Here is a 23,125-nt window from a genome sequence, read left to right on the forward strand (position 1 = left end):
CACGGTTTACCCCTTTGGGGAAGGTACTAGATCACCATTCATTCAAAAGTAGTTCATGCAGTGAAATACATCTTTCAAAAGCGGGGTGGGGGATGTTTTCCTATGGGTATTCCAACTAATATCATTAAAATACATAATAGAGACAATAAGCTAAGATGTTTACTTTTGCTCCTTAGAAAATTAAAATTACACCCAGAAAAATCAGTCTTGCTTATTCCAAATAAAGCCATCTGTTATTCCAATAGAGCAAATATATCCACAAGCCAATAAACTTCAGGTCAAGAGCATACTTTTTATCTTTTTTCCTTCATGAAAAGGCTACTCTATTAATATATTACTATCCATAATAATAAAAGTATAATATGCAAATTGACCGAATGGCTGAACAGCAGAACGAACATCCAGACTACCACGCTATGACACCCACTGGTGCCAGGCCAGCCAAGGCGGGGTGCGATGCGATTGGTTGGGGGCCCAGCCATCGCCCCATGATCACCCCGCAGAGGGAGGCCCAGGCCACCGACCAGCGGGCTGTGGTGTGTGGGCGGGGCCTCCTTCTGCGGGGTGATCAATCATGGGGCTCCCCGACTGTGAGAGGGCACAGGCTGGGCTGAGGGACCCCCCCCCGCTTCCAGTACAGGAATTTCATGCACCAGGCTGCTAGTATGGTAATAAAATACCCTTGCATTTCACAAAGTAAAAGCTTGTGAGTATACTAGTATGCTCCACAATTTTTAAATACTTTATATGTATGCAAATGATACAGAATATCAGGGATCCCCTTTTGCAAAGGTGTTTCTACTGCTGTAATGTGAATGTGAATCACCTGAGGAACTTGCTAACCTGCAGGTTCTGATGCAGGAGGTCCCAGGTGGGGCCCCGAGTTGCTGCTTTACCTACAAGCTTCCTGGTGATGCTGATGCTGCCAGCCCAAAGGCCACACTGTGACAGGCAAGAGTCTACAATATATTAGAGTTCTATTTTCCTGTTACTCCTAATATTTATCAAATCTTCCCTATTACCTGACAATGGGGAATTTACAAACAATGAAAGGTCTATCAGATTATGAGAATAATAAGACCTTAAACACACACACACACACACACACACACACACACACTTAACTTTTGCAAATGACCGTACTTTCTCATTATGGGTTCATTGTTTTACAACACTCCTCCCGGAAGGTTGTAATTTTGGAGATAAAGCTTTCAAGAAACTAATGGATTTCTTGTTGTCAGCACTAAGGCTCCTCTGTTTTACAGTGAAATTTGAAAGGATATTGATGGCATTTGTCTTTGCATTTCATAGGAAATAATCACCCAAACACTTGACGATGTTTATGTCTCTCTTGGGAGAAGCAGCGTCTGCCCATTAAAGGAAGCCGTGCGAGAGTGTTCTTTCCCACTTACCTTCTTTGGCTATTTCAGAAGCTTTTATTAGAATTCTGATGGCCTGTGTGTAATCTTTATTTTCCAGCATTTTGTCGGAGAGTAATCTGTACGTCCTCAGGAGACTCTCGCAGGACAACAAGTTGAGAGAGCGGCCTGTCTCATCCCTCCACTTCCGCCCTTGCGTCAATTGATGGAACGCTTCATAATGCTCGGCAGCTTCCAGAAGCTTACCTGAAGAATAAGAGCCATTCATAAATATAAACCACGGGCCAGAACATACTTTCAAAAATTTTGCGTACATCTTATGTTTTACTATTAAGGGGGTGGGGGAGAGCGTGAAATATATTCAAGGGTTTCTAAGACTTACGCTGGAAAGGGAGCTGTCTCGGTGTGGACCTCAGATACAGCACTGATTCTGGTTGGACACTTGCTAGAGGGATGCACTTTGCTAGTAGAAACTGACTAGGATGACCGATGTTTAGAGAGAGTGTGAAAGTCCACTAATCATTATTAATCAGCATCACACTGGCTAACATTCATTTAACATTACATACGCAAAGCACGGAGTTATGTGCTTTATATGCATTTCTCAATCTTCAGAACAGTCACGTGGACTAGACGTATGATTCCATTTTACAGAAGAGAAAGTGAGGGTAAGAACTTTGCCCAAGATGGCACGTGTGGTGGGTGCGTAGATCCAGGCAGTCTGACTCCGGCGCCCAGGCTCCGCACCACTGCCCTGCACTGCTCTCCCACCAGGCGGCATTCTTCATTCTCAAGAAGGATGCTGGTATCTTGAGAAAGGATGCATCCATTAGAACTTTCAAATTCAAATATTATGGGTCTTCTCAAAGTTGACAGAACTTTCCACGCAGGCATTTGTGTACATAATTCTGTTTAATTTTGAATAATCAAAATGTAACGTAACTGCCTTTCTGGATTACATTCCCCAATCTCGTCCAACTATATCTTCTCAAAGCCAAAACTCTAAATTAGCTTTGAGTCATTTCATTCCTTGAAATGTGAGCAAGCCCATTTCTGGAAGAGCAGCTTGCAGCTCCCTGCTGTGGATTGCGTTTTACTTGTGAATTGCCTTGTGGAAATGTTCACCCCGCCCTGTAATGTAAATAATCTTTTATTGGAGTTCCCTAATTGAAATAAACTGGAAAAGCACTTTTATCCAGGAGTTCAAACAGAAGTGGTTAAGGATGAGTCCAAACAGCCTGAGTTTCTATCCCAACTTTATTTTATCATTTTTTGCTGTTGAGCCTCAGGCTAATTCCTACCCTCCCTGTGCCTGAGTTTAATTCTTCTGTAAAATACAATTATAGTGGAACTATTCAAGATGTTTTGTGAGAAATTAATGTGAGTTCAATACCTGATGCAGAGTATGTGCTCAACAAACATCGCTACTGTTGACATAGTGAAAATAGTTTTTAAAAATCCAAATGGTTGATTGAAATATAGCCACTAATTTGTTTTTTTAAATTAAATATATTTTATTGACTTTTTACAGAGAGAAAGGGAGAGGGATAGAGAGTTAGAAACATCCATGAGAGAGAAGCATAGACCAGCTGCCTCCTGCACACCCCCCACTGGGGATGTGCCCGCAACCAAGGTACATGCCCTTGACCAGAATCGAACCTGGGACCTTTCAGTCCGCAGGCCGACGCTTTATCTACTGAGCCAAACCAGTTAGGGCACTAATTTGTTTTTTAAGTACAATTTCCTTTTCCTGCAAAAGACACAGTTGAGTCCTTATTACCATGTTATTGTGGCTGATTAAATTAACCCTGTTTAGATCATATCAGGTTCAATGTATTTCCTCAAATAGGATTCACTGGATATTACAGGTTGGATATTACCGGATAGTGTAGCCACTGCCAAGACTATGACATATAATTTCCTCCTATTTTTGCACCAAATTTGTTACCTAACATTACCAATATTAAAGCATTAAAGAATGCACACATAAAAAAGAATAGCATTCACACAGAAACACAAAAGAAATGGATAATGTCCAGTCTGCCAGTCTGCGTGGCTCAGTGGTTGAGCATCGACCTATGAACCAGGAGGTAATGGTTTGATTCCCAGTCAGGGAACATGCACAGGTTGCAGGCTTAAAACTCAGTGGGGGACGTGCAGGAGGCAGCCGATCAATGATTCTCTCTCATCATTGATATTTCTATCTCTCCCTCTCCCTTCCTCTCTGAAATCAATAAAAATATTTTCGAAAAGAGAGATGGTCAATGAGCAAATAATCTGTACCCAAATTCAGTAAAGACGTGGCCTGTCTGGACCCTGCTGTGTCATGCAGAGGAGGGCATATGAGCAAAGACACAGACAGACGGGAATGTGTACTGCAGAGATGTTTATAAACTTACTATGAAATTTTCACATGATAAAAGACTGCAAAGATGATATTATAAAGACTATAAGTATGATATTATATAAGAATATTTCATTACATGGCCTGGTGTTAATATTGAAAAGCATCAGAAAACATTTACAAAACATTATCAGTGTTATACAGGTGAGGAATGGGTTTTTCCTGCTTTTATTTTTTCTCTCTTATAACTGTCATTTCCTAATGTTTCTATCAGCACATTATGTCCATTTGTAATAAGAAGTATACAATAGGAGCTATTTTAAAAATAATGCCCAATCCTTTTTCATTTTTGATACAAATACTCAAGGTTGAAGTTCACTGCTCTAATCTATCTTTACATTTAACCGACAATTTTTCTTTACCTCCCAAAAAGCAGCATAGTTTGTCATCTCTCTCCTTAGCACCTCTCACCAGAAACACCTTTCTCTGAATACCCATGACCCTCATTCTTTAAGAAACTCGAATGAAGCATTGACATATATGTGTGCTATGTTTCCTCTGTTAACTATATTTCTACCTGTAAAGTACAGCTCTGCCTCCCTGGGAAGATGTATACAAGAGTTCTTTTTTCCTATCCAGCATCCATCTATTCACAAAGCATAGACACATATTTCTCTTTGGCCATGTGAACAGGAGATGGTGGATACAGGGGACTGTGAGTAAACCAGAAAGTCCAGAAAAAATTGGGACTGTAAGGAAACTAGGAAAGCCTTAACAACATCGAGGGTCACATACAGTAACCAGATGGAAAGAGGGTCCAAAGTTGTGTTATAAAATAACAGATTTGCTAAGAATTTTAGGAGGAGAGCCAGGAGATGAAGCTTTGGTTAACTTAACTAATTACAATGACATGCAAATGAGGTCTAATGAAGCAAATAAAATATGAGAGTTGATAGTCATGTTCAATATTTGATTTGCAAGGGGACAAAAAGGGGGAGGGGAGGGGAAGGCAGAAAGTGGGGAAAGGAAAGGTGGAGGAAATGGGGAGAGGGGTGAATGTGGGGAAGAGTGAAGAAAAGGTGGGGACTGTGTCCTTGTGTCCCACATATCCCAGACTTCCCTGGGTCACCGATGCCATTAGGCATCATGCACAGGCTGTCTAATCAGGAATGAGATAAGGGAGGTACTTGGGACATTGGTGTTGGCCGGTTGCAATGAAAGGCGGCCTCTGAATTACTGAGAATAGTTGTTTTCGATTGAGCTCGATTTTTGCTGGGGCTTTGGGGCTAGTAGTGCTTAGCTCCTGATGACTGGCCAAGATTCAGTTCTCAGAAGAGACTACTTGAGGTGTCCCACAAGGAGGATCCTGGTTCAAGACGCTCAGGTAAAAGAGAACAGGGAACTATTCTCCCCTGCAGGCCTGCTAGGTGCTAGTCAAAATAGAAAGCTTCCCCATCCCATACATTGTGATTTAACGTTCAAAAAACTGGTGAAGTAATATTACTCTTACACTAAAGAGAAAGCTTGAGGTTCACAAAGGTTAAATGACTTAAATGGCTAAAAACGGATGTTTAGGATTTAAACCCGGGATCACAAAAACAAGTGCAGCTTCATACCACCATATCCCATGCTAGTCAACAAACCAAGAGTCAGGACTTTAGGTGGGGTAAGTTATATTTTCTGGACATAAATCTCTCAAGTAAAAAAGTAATGCTTAAATTGTGTGATTTCTAGTCTCTTCCCATTCTATAACTGTGACTATACTCAGATAATCAAGGTCACCTCTAACATAAAAGCACAGGTGTTAGCCTCTGATGGGCTTCGGATGTGACCTACATCTAAATTTCTTACTTCCCTGAACCACGTGGTGACATCTGTGGGGGGCACCTGGAATTCCTCAGGTGCCCCAGACTTAGTCACCTGTGGTCATACCTAGCTGATCACGGTTTCACTGTTCCTTAATCACTTTGCCACAGATGAGCTCACTGGGGATTCTGATCAGCATTTTACACCAAAGTGCCTACACAGAGGAAGTAGAGTTTTCCAGTCCTTCTCAGATGTAGGGATTCATTTCTAAAATCATTCGTAGGTAAAGAGGTCAGTAAATAAGCCAGCAGGGACTTGATCTAAATGACCATAAGCACATAAAGGGCGTGGCTAAAACTGCTAAAGGCTGGTCAGATTGAAAGTGCATATTATATAAAATAGTTATATGAGAGATGTTTGATTTAAAATGTTAAAATATACATCTATCCTATAAAGGGACTATAGTCATCTAAATATGCAAGTATTTCCCTTTAAGCATGATTAACAATGATATGATTTCCATCCAATTTATATTTCCAACTGTGCATAGGAATTTTAAAGATTTTATTACTTTCTGAGTAAAGACTCTGATATTGAGACTACATATTTATTAAGACATAATACATCTTGTTTTGAAATTTAAATTTAATAGAAATACCTTAAATGGTCATCAATAGAGTGCTCATTTTGACAAAGCTAAATATAAATGAAGATCATGAACTAGATTTTTCCACTTTGGCTCATAGCATCCCTTTATAGCATCTTCCAAGTCTTCATATACAGCCTATTACACTTTGTCATCAAATAAACTTAAAAAAAATAAACTTTAATGTATTAGAACCAGGACAGATTTTCAGATTCTACCATCAATCTCATTGAAGGACAAGGATCTAGACAACTGCCCTTTTCTGGAATTATCAAATACCAACATTATTTCCTATTGAAGAAGAGGTCAGAGAGAAGAATGATTACACCAAGGTCTCACAAAAATAAAAGTTAACTGGAATAAGGACAGAAAAGAGAAGGCCTCGGGAATAGTCATAGATGTTAAAAGTCTCCTGAATTACCAGCAGATACTCATCATCACCGTGAGCAACAAGGATCACACGAGTCATCACAATAAGGAAGATACACCCACTACTGCTCACCCAAGTGCTTGCCAAGAATATAGAGAGTCCACTAATACTTCCAGTGACTCAGGGAAGGAAATGGAGCCAATATGTCTTGTTGAATAGATTGGAGATGGCCTCCCATCAATATCATCAATGATCGATTTATCTCAATAATAGGAGGTAACGCCAGAAAGCACATCTTAGGGACACACCATGAACAAGTGCATAGAACAAGAGGATCCAGGTGTGGATAGAAGTAGCCTTAGCCTCAGGGTGGTTGTTTTTTTACAACAATTATATAACATTTACATAAACAATAAAAAGTTGACACATAAAGGAAATGTATTTTGTTTGTCACATAAAGGAAAGTGCCCTTTCAAAATGACACTACTAGAAAGGAGTTTCACTTTACCGAAAGCCCACACAACCAAGAAATCCATCCATTTATATAAAAATACGAACCAAACCCAAACAATGTTGTAAACTGCAAAATTGCTTGGTAGGATTCTAAGACAAACACTATGTAGAGAAAATAAGATTTTATATATTTGGGTATTATCCAAATAGTTGTTTGCCTCTTTTCCCTGCGTAGCGTCTCTGAAAGTTTATAGATATTTGTGGTATCACAGCAGATGTCTAGAACAAATATTAAGCAAAGGAGAATGTATATGATCTCTCCCATTTTAGTTTTTTTTAAAGTAGGAAGATTGACTAGATATTAACACAAATGGGTTTAAATGTGAAGCTGCCATAAAAGCAGGAACATAAATGTAATTCTCCCAGCCGCTATTTTGATGCACATTTTTGATTCCATGAATATTTTATGAAATGGCCCAAACTAAAGCCATATAACATTCCTGCATTACTGATGCTTGCGCCCGTAAGCTACGAACATTAGAGGCATGATTGAGTGCATTAAAATGAACTCATTCAGCAGTGCATTGATTACTTGAAGGGGGAGGGAAAAGAAAAAAGAAAAAAAAAAGAAGTTGCTCCACTTAAGAAAACAGCACACAAATCTAAAGTTTGCGATATAATAAGGGGGAGAGCAAGTTTGAATAAAATAATATTTCATAAATAAAGTGTGACTCTGTCTAGCCTGACATTCATTAGGCAAGATGTTAATTATGTCCAAAGATGGCTCCTGGTTTTTTTTTTTTTCGTTCAGGTAATTTAAAATGTCACAATCTCTAAGACGCTCAGACTGGCCTGCATTAGCTCCATGCATCAGCAGTTCTGAAAGTAGCTAATTATTTCCTTTTCTATCAACTTGTACATTTGCCAGTAGAAATAATGCCACAGAAACAATTGCATGAAAATAATTTGACAGGCCCATAAGGCCTATTTCTTCAGCAGCACTCGTATAAGTCTTAGGCATATTTAGTTCTAAATTGTGCACATTTGTTGAGGAATTTAGGGAAATATTCCACTTTAGTTTAAAGCAGCAACCTAAAGGAACAATAAAGCTTTATGTATATTTTATGACATTTTAATCTGGAGCTACTGGACATCTTTGGCGTTAAGCTACTATTCCATACAATGTAGACATAAAATCTGCTAGAAGCAATATTGAAGAGTCGCAGAAAGAGAAAAATGTTATTGCCCTTTTGTAAAAACAAAAGACACTGCTTTCCATTTCAGTTTAACCACACGGACATTTTATATTATCTTTAGGTTTTTACATTCCATTCTGATCATTATAATGGCACTATACATGCAGAAATAGTTAAGGGCCGGTCCCATTTCCCAGTGGAAACTATCATTTTCAAGGGTTTCTCTCTTGTCAGAGGAGATCTGTTCTATATTATAACCCACTGCACGCCTTTGCAAATGGAACACTGGAAAGCAGAGATTCTGTCCTGCAGCTCAATAGTCTCCCTAATAAACCAGGAAGAAAATGTGCCCATAACTTTTGTTGCTACTTTGGGATACTTAGAAGAAATTTAAGATGCTATTTAGAAAATGAAATTCTTCCTTTATCATTTTGAGCAAAGACTTCAGATGGACATTATAGGAATGCTACCACACCCCGGTTAAAGGGCACGGGTCATTAAGCCAGACAGCGGAAAGGACCCCAGGAACACAGGTGTGGGAGGAACTCACCAAGGGCCTTCTTACTGATGTTGGCAATGCTAATAAGTTGATTTTTAAAATCCAGAAGATTTGCCGACTGGTGGGAGGTAGGGGACTGGGTGAAAGAGGAGAAGGGATTAAGAAGTACAATTTAGCCGTTACAAAATGGTCCCAGGGATGTAAAGTACGGCCTAGGGAATACAGCCAATAATATTTCGGTAACTTTGTATGGTGCCAGGTGGGCACTGGAAATATCGAGGGGAACACTTGGTAGATGATTGTCTAACTACTGTACTGTACACCTGAAACCAATGCAAAAAATAAATAAATAAAATCTAGAAGATCCCTACAATATTTTGGAGGAACTGTTATTAATTTTTGTTTGTGATTTTAGATGGCTGCATTGTGGCCAGTGATGGAAACGGTGGGCAGGCTTCACTGGTCTATGTTCTAATAAACATAGGCTGGTGGTTCCTATCCAAGTTTTCTAGTTTCTAAGGATTAAGCATTAGACATCTTTGCTCTTACATGTTCATAATCAGAAGTATGAAGATTACTCAATTTTTTAAAATGTGTAATGCATAAATAGGAAATTCATACTAGCCATTATAAACCTGGTAGAATTCATAGAGTTTACTATTTTTCCTCAAATGATAAATTGTTTTACTTCATGGTTTCCACCTCACCTTAAAATACTAAGTTAGAGGTGTTGTTGACAAGCATAAAAATCTGAGAAATAAAGTCAGTATTGACATTAGATCAACTAATGAATTATATTGCTCTAGACTTAATAATTTAATTCTTACTTGAATCACATAGTGTTCCTGATTTTAGATAAACCACATACTGATTATGGATATGTATTTATATGAGTAAAGAGAAAGGGATGGAAGCATATAGACCAAAGTATCAGTATTGATTAACTTATGGAAGTTGGAGGTGAGTGGTTTTGATTGAAAATAAGCATATGATAATTTGGATATTATAAAATAAACTAGAGGCCCGGTGCATGAATTCATGCATCAGTGGGGTCCCTTGGCCTGGCCTGCACCCTCTCACAATCTGGGACCCCTTGGGGGATGTCAGAGGCCCGGTGCAGGTATTTGGCCCGATCACTACAGGCCAGGCTGAAGGATCCCACTGGTGCACAAATCCGTGCACCAGGCCTCTAGTGTGCATATAAGATCTTTGGTTAATCTCTTCCGGCTCTCCTCCCTCTGTCCTCCCTCTTTCCTTCTGAGATTCTTCAGTTTGTTTCATGTTTCCATGCCTGTGCATTGAGCATCTGCCCCCTGGTGGCCAGTGCGCATCATAGTTACCGGCTGAACAGTCCAGCAGTCGAACAGTTGAATGGTTGCTTAGTCTTTTATATATATAGACTACAGGCCTGGTGCACGACATTTGTGCACTGGGGGAGGGGGGTTCCTTAGCCTGGCCTGTGCCCTCTTGCAGTCTGGGACCCCTTGGGGATGTCTGCCTGCCGGCTTAGGCCCGAACCCCTGGGGGATTAGGCCTACTAGTAAGCCAGCAGTAAGACATCCCTCTCGCAGTCTGGGGCTCTCGCAGTCCCGGACCTCTCGCTCCTTACCACCCGCCTGCAGTGGAGGCAGGAGAGGATCCCACCACTGCACCACTGCTGCTGCATTTGCCAGCCATGAACTGACAGAGCAGCACTCCCACGGGAGCTCACTGACCACCAGGGGGCAGCTCCTGCATTGAGTGTCTGCCCCCGGGTAGTCAGTGCTCATCATAGCGACCAGTCATTCCACCATTTGGGTTGATTTGCATATTTGCCTTTTATTATATAGGACTAGAGTCTTGATGCATGAGATTTGTGCAAGAGTAGGCCTTCCTTCCCCTGGCTGCTGGCACAAGCTTCCCTCTGGCACCTGAGACCTGGGCTTCCCTCCGGCCACTGGCAGGCACCCGGGACCCGGGTTTCCCTCGCAGCCCTGGCTTTGTCCGGAAGGTTGTCCAGAAGGATGTCTGGTCTAATTAGCACATTATGCTTTTATTATTATAGATAACAAACTGACAATACTCTATCTAGGTGAGTTTGGAGGGAGAAAATAATGTTACTTGAGCACTGATCATATGCCGAGCACAATAGTAGCTGCTACATATATTTGTTAGTGCCTATATTTTAGAGATGAGGAAGATAAGCCTTAGGGCTTCTCTGGCCTAAATTCACATACCAAGCAGGTGGCAGAATGATGCCCAGAGATGGGGCTTTACTTCCTTATGGTGACCCTTTTTTTAGAAACTGTGTCCAATGTTTGACATAAATGCAGAGACCAAGGCTTGAACCTCAACATCATGATATAATTGGACCATTCACACCCTTGCTTAAAGGGCTCTGAAATGAGGATGGCAATGCCAACTTTGGGATGTGTTTGCAAGGGGCATTAAAACAATTGTGCTGGCACCGTGCAGAGTGCCTGGGTTTTGCACAGATTCAGTAACGTTTCATGCCATGGTATCTATTTGTCTGCCAGTTGGAGCCAATCTGGACGGGCCTGCTATAGGGTCTGCTTTAACACCTAAATAGCATGGAGCAGTGTCACTTATTCCAATTGAGACCCACCTGAGGTGCTAGTTGGAAACGGTACACTTCGCCCAACTCTCACCCCTCTCGCTCTTGGACAGTGGTATTTCCAAAGAGCTTTTCTGGGGCAGTGCCTCTTCTCAGAGGATCAGAGGCCACGCGGCCTCCAGAGCCATCTATTCAGTGTGTGGAGACTGGAGGCTCAGTGCAGCTTTCAAGACCTCCCTGCAAAGCTTTGAAAAAGAAAAACCCGCAGCAGAGCAGGCACCTCTGAATGAGGCTGTGTCTCCACACTGCTCGTTAAGCAGTAAATAATTAAAACTCCCCGAAAAAGACAGGTAAAATAGAGGCAGCTCTGTCAGTAACACAGACATGAAAGAGAAGGGGAAGAAAATGAATTTTAAAAAAATGCAATGAAATAATTCATTTGAAGCTCTAATAAAGTTTCATTTGCAGTCTTGTTTAAAGATATATCAGACTTTAGGGATGTAACCTAATTACATTTTTATTCTAAGTTCCATTCAAAGATCTTGGACTTTGGTTCTTTAACACAGATCAAACATGGAATAATTTTCTTGTGGCTATCAATACTTTAAAAGGATCTCTTGATTAAATACTGTAAGGTCTTATGAACAAGTACATATAGTAGATGGGAAATAAACTGACATGCCTTGAAAAGTGACAACTAATTAATATAGAAAAAGTAATGCTAATTGACTTAACTTATGAAAAATAACTTTTTTTTATTTTTTAATCCTCTCCCGAGGATATTTTTTCCATTGATTTCTAGAGAGTGGGAGGTAGGAGGGGGAGGAGAGAGAGAGAGAGAGAGAGAGAGAGAGAGAGAGAGAGAGAGAGAGAGAAACATCGATGTGAGAGAGACATTAATTGGTTGCCTCCCTCACCTGCCCCTACTGGGGCTGGGGAACTGCAACCTAGGTATGTGCCCTTGACCAGGGATTGAACCTGTGACACTTTGGTCCCAAGGCCCGCACTCTAATCACTGAGCCAATCTGGCCAGGGCAAAAAATAACTTTTTAACATTAAATTCACTTTCATTCCAATGTAAAGTGATCAGTTTCTAATACTGATCTAGTCAGGTGCACCTTCGGAAATGGTTACTAGTGCCCACTTTTCGAATCCATTCTTGGAATTTAATCCGAATGAGAAGTGCCGGAGTGGTGAGCCAGGCAACCATGCAGACTTGAAAGGGGAGACGCTTCCACCAGGCATCAGCCCGGCGCCTTCCTATGGGTGGATATGTTGGAGTAATCGGGTTCATCCTTAGACACTTTTTGGCTTTATTTCATATTGTTACTAGGAAACCTGAATGGATTAATGTGTTCACTCTTTCAGAGAATCTTTTTGGAAAAGTTTCCTCCAAAGGGACCTTTAAAATGCAAATTTAGAAGCAGTTTAAAAGTGAGGGGAAATAGACAAATATCATTTATTTTTTAACTATTAAGAGGGAAAAAATGTTCCCCATGAACTTGGGCAGTTGTACTAGAGGTGTGAGCAGGCGGGGAAGGACACGGGGGCTAAGGGAGAGTTTGGTCATGATTCAGCAGCAACCATTGGAGGGAGGTTTTGTTGGAGTCGTTTTTGTTCCCCAACCCAAACATCCACAGTGCCCACCAGGAAATCCATTTTCAGGGTAAACATTGAATGAGTTGCCCTTTGTTGGTTCCAGTGCTGTTTTCTCTTGAGGCATTCTGTATGTAATAGAGGCTTCATGGTTACAAATTTTAAAATATGGTAGCAACTTAAACAGAAAATAAGAGTGATTCCTAGGTACAGAACAGACTGACAGCTGTCAAAGGTGAAGGGATTAAGCAAAAACAAACAAACCCCCAAACAAAAAAACAACAACCAGTATGGTGATTACTGGAGGGGAAAGTGGGGTGGGGGGAGGTAGAAGAGGGTAAAGGGGTATAACTGGTGACAGAAAGAGACTGGACTTGGGATGGTAAACACACAATACAATATACAAATGATGTATTATAGAATTGTACCCTTGAAACCTATATAATTTTATTAATTAATATCACCTCAATAAATTCAATAAAAATTAAAATAAATAAGAGTCATTTAAAACCAAAAATAATCATGTTATGCGTGTCAAAATCTATTAATAGCAAAAAACAAAGACATGATTGTCTTACCATTGTTTGGAGCATGATTAAAATGCTAGGTTTAGAGATACAAAATAAAATGTTAATGTTCCCTACATTAGGGTAACCATTTTATTCAGTTTGCCCGGGACTTGCTGGTTCAAACGCCGAATCCAGTCCTGGGAGCCTGCTCAGTCCCAGGCAAATCCTGTGGAGCAGTCACCCTAACACTGACTCAAAATACAAAGAATTTTGAAAATATTTAGCACAAGTGTAATATATTTTACAGGCAAAAAATATTTTATCAACATAAATAAAACACTATGAGGGGGGAATCTTAAAAAGCACTTGAAAATTTTGGTCAAGTATCATTCCCCTCCTTTTCTAAATTCATACAGAATTTTTAAACAGTTGTAAAGAAATTAATGTAATTTTCAGCTAACCTAAATTATTTTATTAGAACTACTTTCCACATTTCTAAAAGCGAAGTTAATCGATAAAGATGTATTGAAAATTTTATACTTGCTATGCATTGCTGTATTTCTTCCCCAAACCATTTAAATGATTCAAATTATCACCAGCAATACCTGTAAGTATTATTTTAAGGAACCTTAATTACTTATTTTTTTGCATTTTAAGAAGTGTTAAATGGCATTTCACAATGATTCAAACTGATTTTTGTAGAAGTTTGTTATTTTCCTATATATTCATTACATATCGTATTTCCTCTTTGACAAATTGTCTCTTTTTATCCTCTTTCCATGAAATTACAGGCATCTTAACATTTTTCTTACCAATTGATATATACTTTATACAGAATATAGCTACTTGTTCTTTGTCACATATGCTGCATATAAAGTTATATTTTTCCTTTCTCCAATCCCCTACCCTCTATGTGAATACCAATGCTGTTTCTTCTGCTGCAATGTCTGGAGTCATCCTACCTTTCTATCTATTTAGCCAACATACCAGCCCACTCCCCTCACCAGTCTCAACGCCTCCTTGAGCTTCTCCTGCTTCTAGTTCCCCCATTCTAGGTTATCCTACCCACAATTATTGAGCAGCCTAATTCACATGCCAACACATGACAAAAGCCTGATTATAGAGCCACCCAAACCTGCCTGCCCCCACTCCCTCAGTCTGTTAGTTACATTCTCTTCCAATCTGCTCTTTGTGCTAGACTTCATGGACTTGCTTTCTTAGAGAACCATCCTGTATCTGCACAACCTGGATAGGCTGAAACTGTAGTAAACATTACATCACGAGGGGGTCAGGTCACTAGTACCCACAGATGGAAAGAGATTCTCAGTGAACACTGCATGGGGCTCTTGGGGTGGGGGATGGGGAAAGGACCATGAAGGCAGATGGTTGGTCAAGCTGGCAAACGACAGAGGATATAAAAAAGGAGACACAATTTTTTTATTTATAATTTTCTCAGGGTTCATTTTATATCAGAGCCTTTTATTATTATAATTTTAATAAAAATAGGTGAATTCAGAAGGTCAGCTTTGTGAGGTCTCTCTGCTGAGCAAACCTTTGTGCAGAGATGTGGTTCCAGGAAGTGAAAGGACACCAGACTAAGATCCAAAGACACGGGGGTCCAGTCTGGGCTCTGATATGTTTTAGTTCTCATGTAAGCTCTCAGATCCCTGTTTCCTGCAAATCTGCAAAGGGGAATAACATCACTTACATCATGCATGAGAAAAAGCACTTCATATGTTGCATCATATACCTATGTGTGACTGCCGCTATGTACATCGCAGATACAGCTGACTTGCTCTAAGTCCATCTAAATCAGTGGTTCTCAACCTGTGGGTCGCGACCCCTTTGGAGGTCAAACGACGCTTTCACAGGGGTCGCCTAAGACCATTGGAAAGCACATTAATTACATATTGTTTTTGTGATTAATCACTATGCTTTAATTATGTTCAATTTGTAACAATGAAAATTCATCCTGCATATCAGATATTTACATTACAATTCATAACAATAGCAAAATTACAGTTATGAAGTAGCAACAAAAATAATTTTATGGTTGGGAGTCACCACAACATGAGGAACTGTATTAAAGGGTTGCAGCATTAGGAAGGTTGAGAACCACTGATCTAAATGGTACTGGTAAATCAGTTTGAAGAACCATGCGATATTAAGATAGTCTGTGTGTATTTGTGTTGAGCATTTCACAGAGAAGGGAAAGCTAGCTGACAGGGGTATGGAGCTCTGGATTGGGTCTTGCACCTGCTACTAACCAGCTATGTGGCCATGGCAAAATGTTCAATTACTCCGGTTCAGCTTCCTCATTGGCAAATTATGCTCTTCTCGAGCATCAACTTAGGAATCATGAAAACCTGTGAAAAATGAATCACCAGAGAATAGTTCTTATCTTCTTCTATTCTCCACCCAAGCTACTGCCCCTTCAAAGTGTCTGCAGGAGCCCAGCATCCAAGTGGAAGAATAGGGACAAGCAGAGACCAAAACAATATGTACCTACTGTGTGCAGAAATGTGATCTTAGCACTTGGAAAGGCAACAGGGAAGTTATTCATAGAGTAAGGCCTGCCCTCTCATATAGAGGCATCATCAGTGGAGAAGATGGGAGGACTGAGATGCAAGGTCGGAGCTCAAAGGAAGAGAGAGGAGATGGAGGGAGACACCAAGAGGAAGAAGAGCAGCGGTTCCCAGCTGGAGCAGGTGAGGGGGTCCCCAGTGCAGATCACTCACTGCCATTGCTGGCCTCTCTGAAGACTTTCTCCAGTTTTAACTGGGGGCTCACTACAGTTGCTGCCTGTCGGCCTGATACTGCACTTTCGTGGTATGGTAGCTCTCCCCATCTACTTAAGTAGCAGGCACACTGCGAGGGAGAAAATGTGAAAACAGAAAGCAGCCTTTATGTAGGCCTACGTGCCATATGTGCCAAGCAGAACACCAGGCACTTCGCTTATCTCATTTAATCGTCAAAATAATTCTCTGAAGAGCTAGAATTGATTTATTATTATTTTTTAATAATGAAGAGTGGTACAAAGAAGTTAATTTTAGGCTCCATCTCTGCTTTTTATAAACTGACATTTTTCTTTCCCTAATAAGTAAAGAAGTTGACAGAGTTTTAAAAGACTGATTTTTCAAGAGCCATTTAAGCCGCCGTGGAAATCAAAGCTGGACGTGAACTAAGAGCAAAGTGCACGTGCTCACACTCCCTCACATCAGAGACAAGGAAAGCAAGATCCACACAGTTAACTAGTCTAATGACAATGTCAAGAGAGTCCAAGTTTACTGCCCCACCTAATAGTTTCTCCTCTGCTAGACTTCATCTGCAGCCTTGTGCTTCAATGCCGTGTTAGGTTAAGTATCTAAACCAAGACAATCATTCAGCGTTTATCAGCTAACACTAATTTAAGCCCTGTGCCTGCTTTACTTAAGCTGTAACCCATATTTCTACTACTCCTGCAGCTTTGAGCTTCCCTTGCTATCTGAAAACCAATTAACAATTCACATTGCCCCCACTTTTCTACTTCATTAATAATGGGACTGGATCTATAATAGTTCTTTAATCGTCACTATTATATCTTTTTGCATTTTTTCCCTAATTTGAATTCTGAATTGTTTAAAGTATTACATAAGTCTCCTCCCCCCCCCCACTTGACCTCTCCCCAGTTGCTCCCATCCCCCACTATATTTCTTACCAACTCTAAAAACCTTCTGCCCTTTCCTATGCTTTTTAATTTAATAGATTTTTAAAAAATTAGCTACCTTTTCCCCTAATTAAAAAGCAACACATACACAAGGTAACCAGTTGTGTGGTACGAAAGGGCACACATGCAGAATGCACCTGTCTCCCTTCCACATCCTCAGCGTGCTTCTCCAGAGGCGCCTCCGTTCAGATGAGATGTTGTGTATTTGATGGGTTTTAAATCCCCTCAACAGCGCTTACATCTCTATTAATTTTTAATAAAATGAAAGAGAAAATAAAATACCACACTAAAAACTGATATATCCCTTGCATTTCTTTTAGTTATTAAGGCTGTTTTTCTAATAAAGTGGCAAACATTATTCCATGACAAATAACAAATTACCAAGAAATTTCTATCAATTTTTATGTGGCATCTTTGATGATATTATTGTATTTTAACCTTTTTTTTGAGAACTGAATACCGTGATGATAAATTTCATTTAAAATACCAAAGAATAAACACATCCACCAAATGAAGTCATGTTTTAATGGAATAGGGAATAAGGTAAAAAAAAAAAAAGCCAAAACTGTAGTAGGAAAAGATTGTTTATAGGAGATGTTAGGAGAATACGAAAACATCTCCTCATATTATTTTAGATAGTATCCAGTTGATACTATCACAAATGTCTTATCTGTCAGAGCTTGAAATGAAGGAACATGACATTCGTCACATGTCCTCACATCACTCCACCATTATTGTAATTCCCTATTGCCCCTGAAATGACATCTTTTCTTTTTAAGTTAGGAAAAATTACTGACACCATATCGAAGACGGTGTTAGTTTCCTGGGGCTCCCGCTACAAAGTACCACAGGCTGGGTGGCGTCAATAGCAGAGTTCATTCTCTCTCAGCTCTGGAGGCTGCAAGTCTGAACCAGGAGGTCAGCGGGGTTGCTTCCTGCTGGGCTGTAGGGAGAACCCACTCAGTGCCACCCTCCTGGGTCTTGGTAGCTTCCGGTGTTCCTTGGCTTGTAGATGATGTTCTCCGTGTCTTCACATTACTTTCCCTCTGAATATGTCTGTCTCTCTGCCTAATCTCCTCCTCCTTATGAGGACACCAGTTATCAGGGTCCACCTAATTAGGGTCATCGTATCTCTGTCTTCTACAAATATTGGAGGTTAAGAATTCAACATCTTTTTGGGGTCCACAATTCAACGCATAACAAATGTGATTGGAAATTCTTTCTCAAATGAGTAACCAGGAAGTGCCAGCAGTGTTATAACACTTGTCCTGACTGGCAGTGCAGTTACTAAGAGCTGTCAGTACCAAACCTGGAGAAGCAAAGCAAAAGAGTGTGATCCCATGACAGGAGTCGGCGCGCTGCTGGAAAAGTCCTTCTCCACCGAGCAAACAGATAATGAGAGTCACAGATACGGTCACAGTGTGAGGCACATGGGAGCCCATGCCCACGGCAAATCTGAGGTCCAGGCAGAGAGGGGACAGGGCAAAAGGATCAGGCTGTGTAAGAGGACAGTGCTAAGAGGCTTCACGGCAGGAGGTCTTCATTTGAAGAAATAAGAACTGGTCTTTCTGGCTGTGCCTCCAACCAGCCTAACGCTCAGACAGCTGAACAGGGAAAATGCCATTCCCCTCACACATGTAGGGCTTGGGCTTAGAGGAGTTGAATCAGTTGCTGCGAGAGCTGTTGCAAGACGAATGCTTTGTTTTCCTTCATTCCCTACACTCCTCAATGAGAAGCAGCCTATTTAGTCCTGGTATTTAAAGGCAAGCAGGATGGACAGTCTCCCCCTGGCTCTGTCCACGGGCCATTGGAGCTGGTAGAATACCCTGCTTCTACCTAGAGTTGTGGGGGGGCAGTTGTAGGAACAGCACCTCATTCAAGTCCAGGGTCTACCAGGCATTCTTCCAGGACAGAGGTTTGATCCTCTCTTGCTTTAACTCACTGGTTCTCTTCTACCTTGATCAGTTCTTGGAAACATCTGGTCATGGGGGGGGGGTGGGGAGCTCCTTTTGAAGCTCAGAATCTTGCTCATGGTCCTAGCTTTGTCCTAATTCTTAAAGATTGGGACTTCTGTGCCCATAATCTCTTTATGCAGAACTTAAAGATTTACTGGTAAGAGGTAAGGGTTAACTCATCCAGCACTGATCCTCTGCAGGTTGGTGTGGTGAGCTGGCACGGCCATGGCATACTCAGCCCCAGGGCACCTTATGTGCCGCGCCAGCTCAGCCAGGTTCAGTGACCCTGAGAGGGGACGGTGAAGGATTGAGAAAAGACAGACAAGAGAATAAAAGCTGGGTCTGGGTGGAGAGCCTCTCTGATGGAGAGCTAGTGACAGTACCACGTACTACAAGCCGTGTCTTTATTTTATAGCCAGATTCCACGAGGCAAAGAAGGGTGTGGTCAAGATGTTTACAACATTCTTGTGGGTTTCGATTCTACTCAACTACATGCACCTGAACTCTATCAAGCCCATCTTACTCGGACACATGGGGCCACATGTTCAGACCATAGGTTCAAGCTTACAACTATAGCTGTTGGCTATAATTGTGCTGGGAAGGCTTTGCCCTCCAAGCTGGGACTTGCACGTGGCAATGAGAGGACTGTGCCCTCTCATTAGTCTGAGGCTTGAACCTGTCCAAACACTGTAGCCGCTCTCTACAGGCTGGTTTCCTAGAAAATGAGATGGACTCTAAGAAGGTTCCAAGGAAACCAGTTAGGCTCAGTGCTTTTAAGGAACTCAATCCTGACCTATTGCAAAGGCTTAGCCCCCAGTCCCTCTCTCCTGACAGGGGAGAGGTTGATGCTCCCCTAACAGTGAATGCCTGCATGGGAAATCTTGCTATTTGTATGCTATATCCCATGGCTGCAACCCTAGGCACAGACCTCAGCTTCCATACCTTACCCTGCACCCCCTCTGCAGATCGTGCACGGGAGGGACTCTGCGACCTCAAAGCCTGGGTGCTGAGCTGGCAGGATATGGCTGGTATCAAGGCTCTGCCACATCATATTGCTATTCTGTCTGGCCCCTGATCACACCAGGAGTTGGACGATACTTCCCTAAACATACAGCATCCAATGAAAGGGCGGTGGGGGACCAGCACTCCTGCTGCTGCTCCTGTCTCTGGGAGCCATCTTTGAGCAGTGCTGCCCCAGCAGGCCTGCTGTGAGTGCTTCTGACCAATTACCTTGTTAGCATGGCAATTGTCCCAGCAAACTGGGTGTCCAGCCAGGCCCAGACCATGGCCTCCTGGTAGCATGTCAGGGACTGGAGGTAGATTAAAGGCCAACAGTGGAGAGGAAGAGTCCTGCTGGTGGTGTTGTGACCAGCTTCAGGATTGCCACTTAGTAACCAAGAGGCATTCCAGTGTGTCTCCAAACACGACCCTACTACTGGTGCCCTCTGGGCCCTGGCAAACCACACTGACTCACACTATTTCGAATCTGTCCAGGTCAACATTAATTCGAAGACCTGAGCAAGCTAACCAGGATAACCCTGTCTTTCCTCAGTCGCGGGGAGAACTTGGGATCAATGCTGTAGATCCTGGTTTGCCTTTAATCAATCCCTGGGCTAAAGCACAGGTAATGGCTTTCTGAAATAGGTGGTGTGCACTCCCTAAGCTGTTCCAACAATGGCTTCCCCTGCCCGTCTTCCGTGAACATGATCAGCATCCGGGGCTATCACCCAACATCTATTTCTAATCCTTCTCCTGATCTCCCACAGGCAAGTCCAGACTCAGCCCATATGGGTTGGAATAGAAGAGGGTGGTCCCAGAGTGAGAGATGATAATTAGAAGCTTCCCATTGGAATTGGGGGAGGAGTGACAGGACAAAAAGCAGGCAGAAATTAAGGGTTAATTTGTCCAAGTCTGATGTCCCTCCATGCTAGCCCCCTACAAAAGAGACTGGCCTTCTGCAGGGCTCTATGGAAAACAGCTGGTCCCTAGTACTAAGTCCATTAATTTGGTCAAAAGCAAAGTTTGGACCCAGATTCTAAATATTGGAAGAGGCAGAGAAAAAGGTTCTGGTATTTGCTCAACTATAAACACTGATGTGGTCAACACTGCTCTAGTTTACCAGCTCCCAATAAAGCTGCAAGGCCTGGACCCAGTTCCTTGATCTTGTCAGGGAAGGGTTTGGGGCTGCATCTGATCACTAATGCTGCCCTGGCAGGAAAGGACTGCAGTTAAGGTTCTGCTATATCATCGTGTTTTCATTGTCCTTGCCCCCGATCATACTGGGAAGGAGCCAGTGCTTCACGAATCCTGTCTTTTAAAAAGCGCTCTCTCCCCCCAGGTCTGATACCTGGCCCACTAGACCTCTGAATGGGCATATCTCCTATCGATCAGTATCTGAGGGCTTTCCCCAATGCTCCAGACATGGCATGAATGCTCTCTGCCTCTTTGCCCTGTTTGCATGAAAAAGTCCTTACAAATAGGTCACAATTCTGACCGAATATATAGGCACTGATTTGCACAAGTGTCTGTCAGTCCATGACTAGTCCATGTCTGCCACCCCAGCTACAGTCAAAATACCTGCCCTGAAGAATGAAACTGCCGGCCCTGGAGCCAATGGAGATCAGGCACACTGTACAAGAGGGCCCATCTTTAGCAGCACTGGGGGTTAGAACCTGTCTGCTGTGCTTGACTCTGGCCAGGGGGCTCTGGGTGAGGCTCTGGTCCTGTATGTACCACTGGGCTAAACACTGGCCCTGATTGTACTCAGGTGCCCAGACCCTCTGACTATGGCCTCTGCTCAAGTTCATTTGCTCTATGGTTCCCTGAGGGTGCTGGAGCCATGCCCTGGACTGCAGCCTGCTCGGTTGGGCCCTGACAATCCGCCTTTTGCCATCTGCCAGCTGGTATCCTGCTTTAACCTGAATGGGCACCCCTGGAATCAGGATGCTGCCACCTGCCCCTGAGCACAGCTGCCACCTAGCTGTTGCTGTGGGGCCTCCATTAGCCTGTCTAGACCAATCAGATCAGATATGCGGAAGCTACACCATTGTCACTTCAGTGGGAACCCTACAGCCAGGTAAGTCCCCATTCCCCTCTAGCCACATATTTTTGATAGCTCTACTTTACCTCCTTCATGAAAATTATAAAATTATAAAAGCTACACCAGTAATTTTCACCATTGCTAGGTACAGTACACAATCAAAGGCAATCTCTAGAATTTTCATCAACACCAACTCAGCCACTTTATCCATCAGGCAGTAAAGGCATGCTTCTCAGGGCCTATGAACTGATTAAGCCATAGAAAAATAATTCAGATCTGACAGAAAGTAGTTGCAAAACAAAACAACACAACCTGAAAATAATTACATAGTCAAAGTATTCGATTTACTATGGAATTATGCTATATGGTGGGACATCTAAATGTAAGCCAGCCAACGACCTGCTCTCAGGGCAGCCCCACCCTGATCACATTTCCCAAATGCATCCTCACTCTCAGCCACTAAAATGATGTGGGCAACCAGGTGCCTTGGTTACTGATCAAGATTACTAGGCACTCCAATATTTGTTGGATGAGTAAATGGATGAATGGATGAATGAATGAATGAATGAAGCAATTAATAAATCCTCCAATAGAAATACATTGAAAGATTTAAAAAAAAAACACAGAACAAAGAAACCAGGAGTTGTTATTTACTAGGTATTGACTTTCAATTTTGCAAGATGAAAAAGTTCTGAAGTCTGGTTATATGATAATGTGAATATACTTAACACCACTGAACTTAGAAACAGTTAAGATGGCCAATTTTGTTATATAGTTTTTTACCACAATAAAATTTTTTTGAGAAATCAAACCAAATATTAAAAATCAGAAATAAAATTTTTAGAAAAATTCAGAATATACTTATTAGTAGCTATCTGAATCTTACCAGACCACTTAAATTTTCATCAATGTAGCCCTGACTTAATCACCCCTTATTTTCTGATATTATTTCTTATTTCTTTTGTGACTTCTGTTTTGGGACCAGTAACTGACAGTTTGATTATTTGATTTGTCATCATAGGTGACAGAATTTGATGGCTTCAATGATAAAAACAAACCAAAAAGAAATTTT

The 23,125-nt window shown here is 41.7% G+C and overlaps 1 protein-coding gene across 1 annotated transcript in view; it reads right to left on the reverse strand.

Moving 5' to 3' along the window:
* TTC29 (tetratricopeptide repeat domain 29) overlaps nt 1-23,125 on the reverse strand; it is a 99,908-nt gene that overhangs the window by 39,884 nt on the left and 36,899 nt on the right. The window contains exon 6 of the mRNA XM_023752838.1: nt 1,413-1,625. Coding sequence (XP_023608606.1) covers nt 1,413-1,625 — 213 coding nt within the window. The remainder of the gene's footprint in view (nt 1-1,412; nt 1,626-23,125) is intronic.

The sequence above is a fragment of the Myotis lucifugus genome, unplaced genomic scaffold, assembly GCF_000147115.1.
Source record: "Myotis lucifugus unplaced genomic scaffold, Myoluc2.0 scaffold_1, whole genome shotgun sequence".
Lineage (NCBI taxonomy): Eukaryota > Metazoa > Chordata > Mammalia > Chiroptera > Vespertilionidae > Myotis > Myotis lucifugus.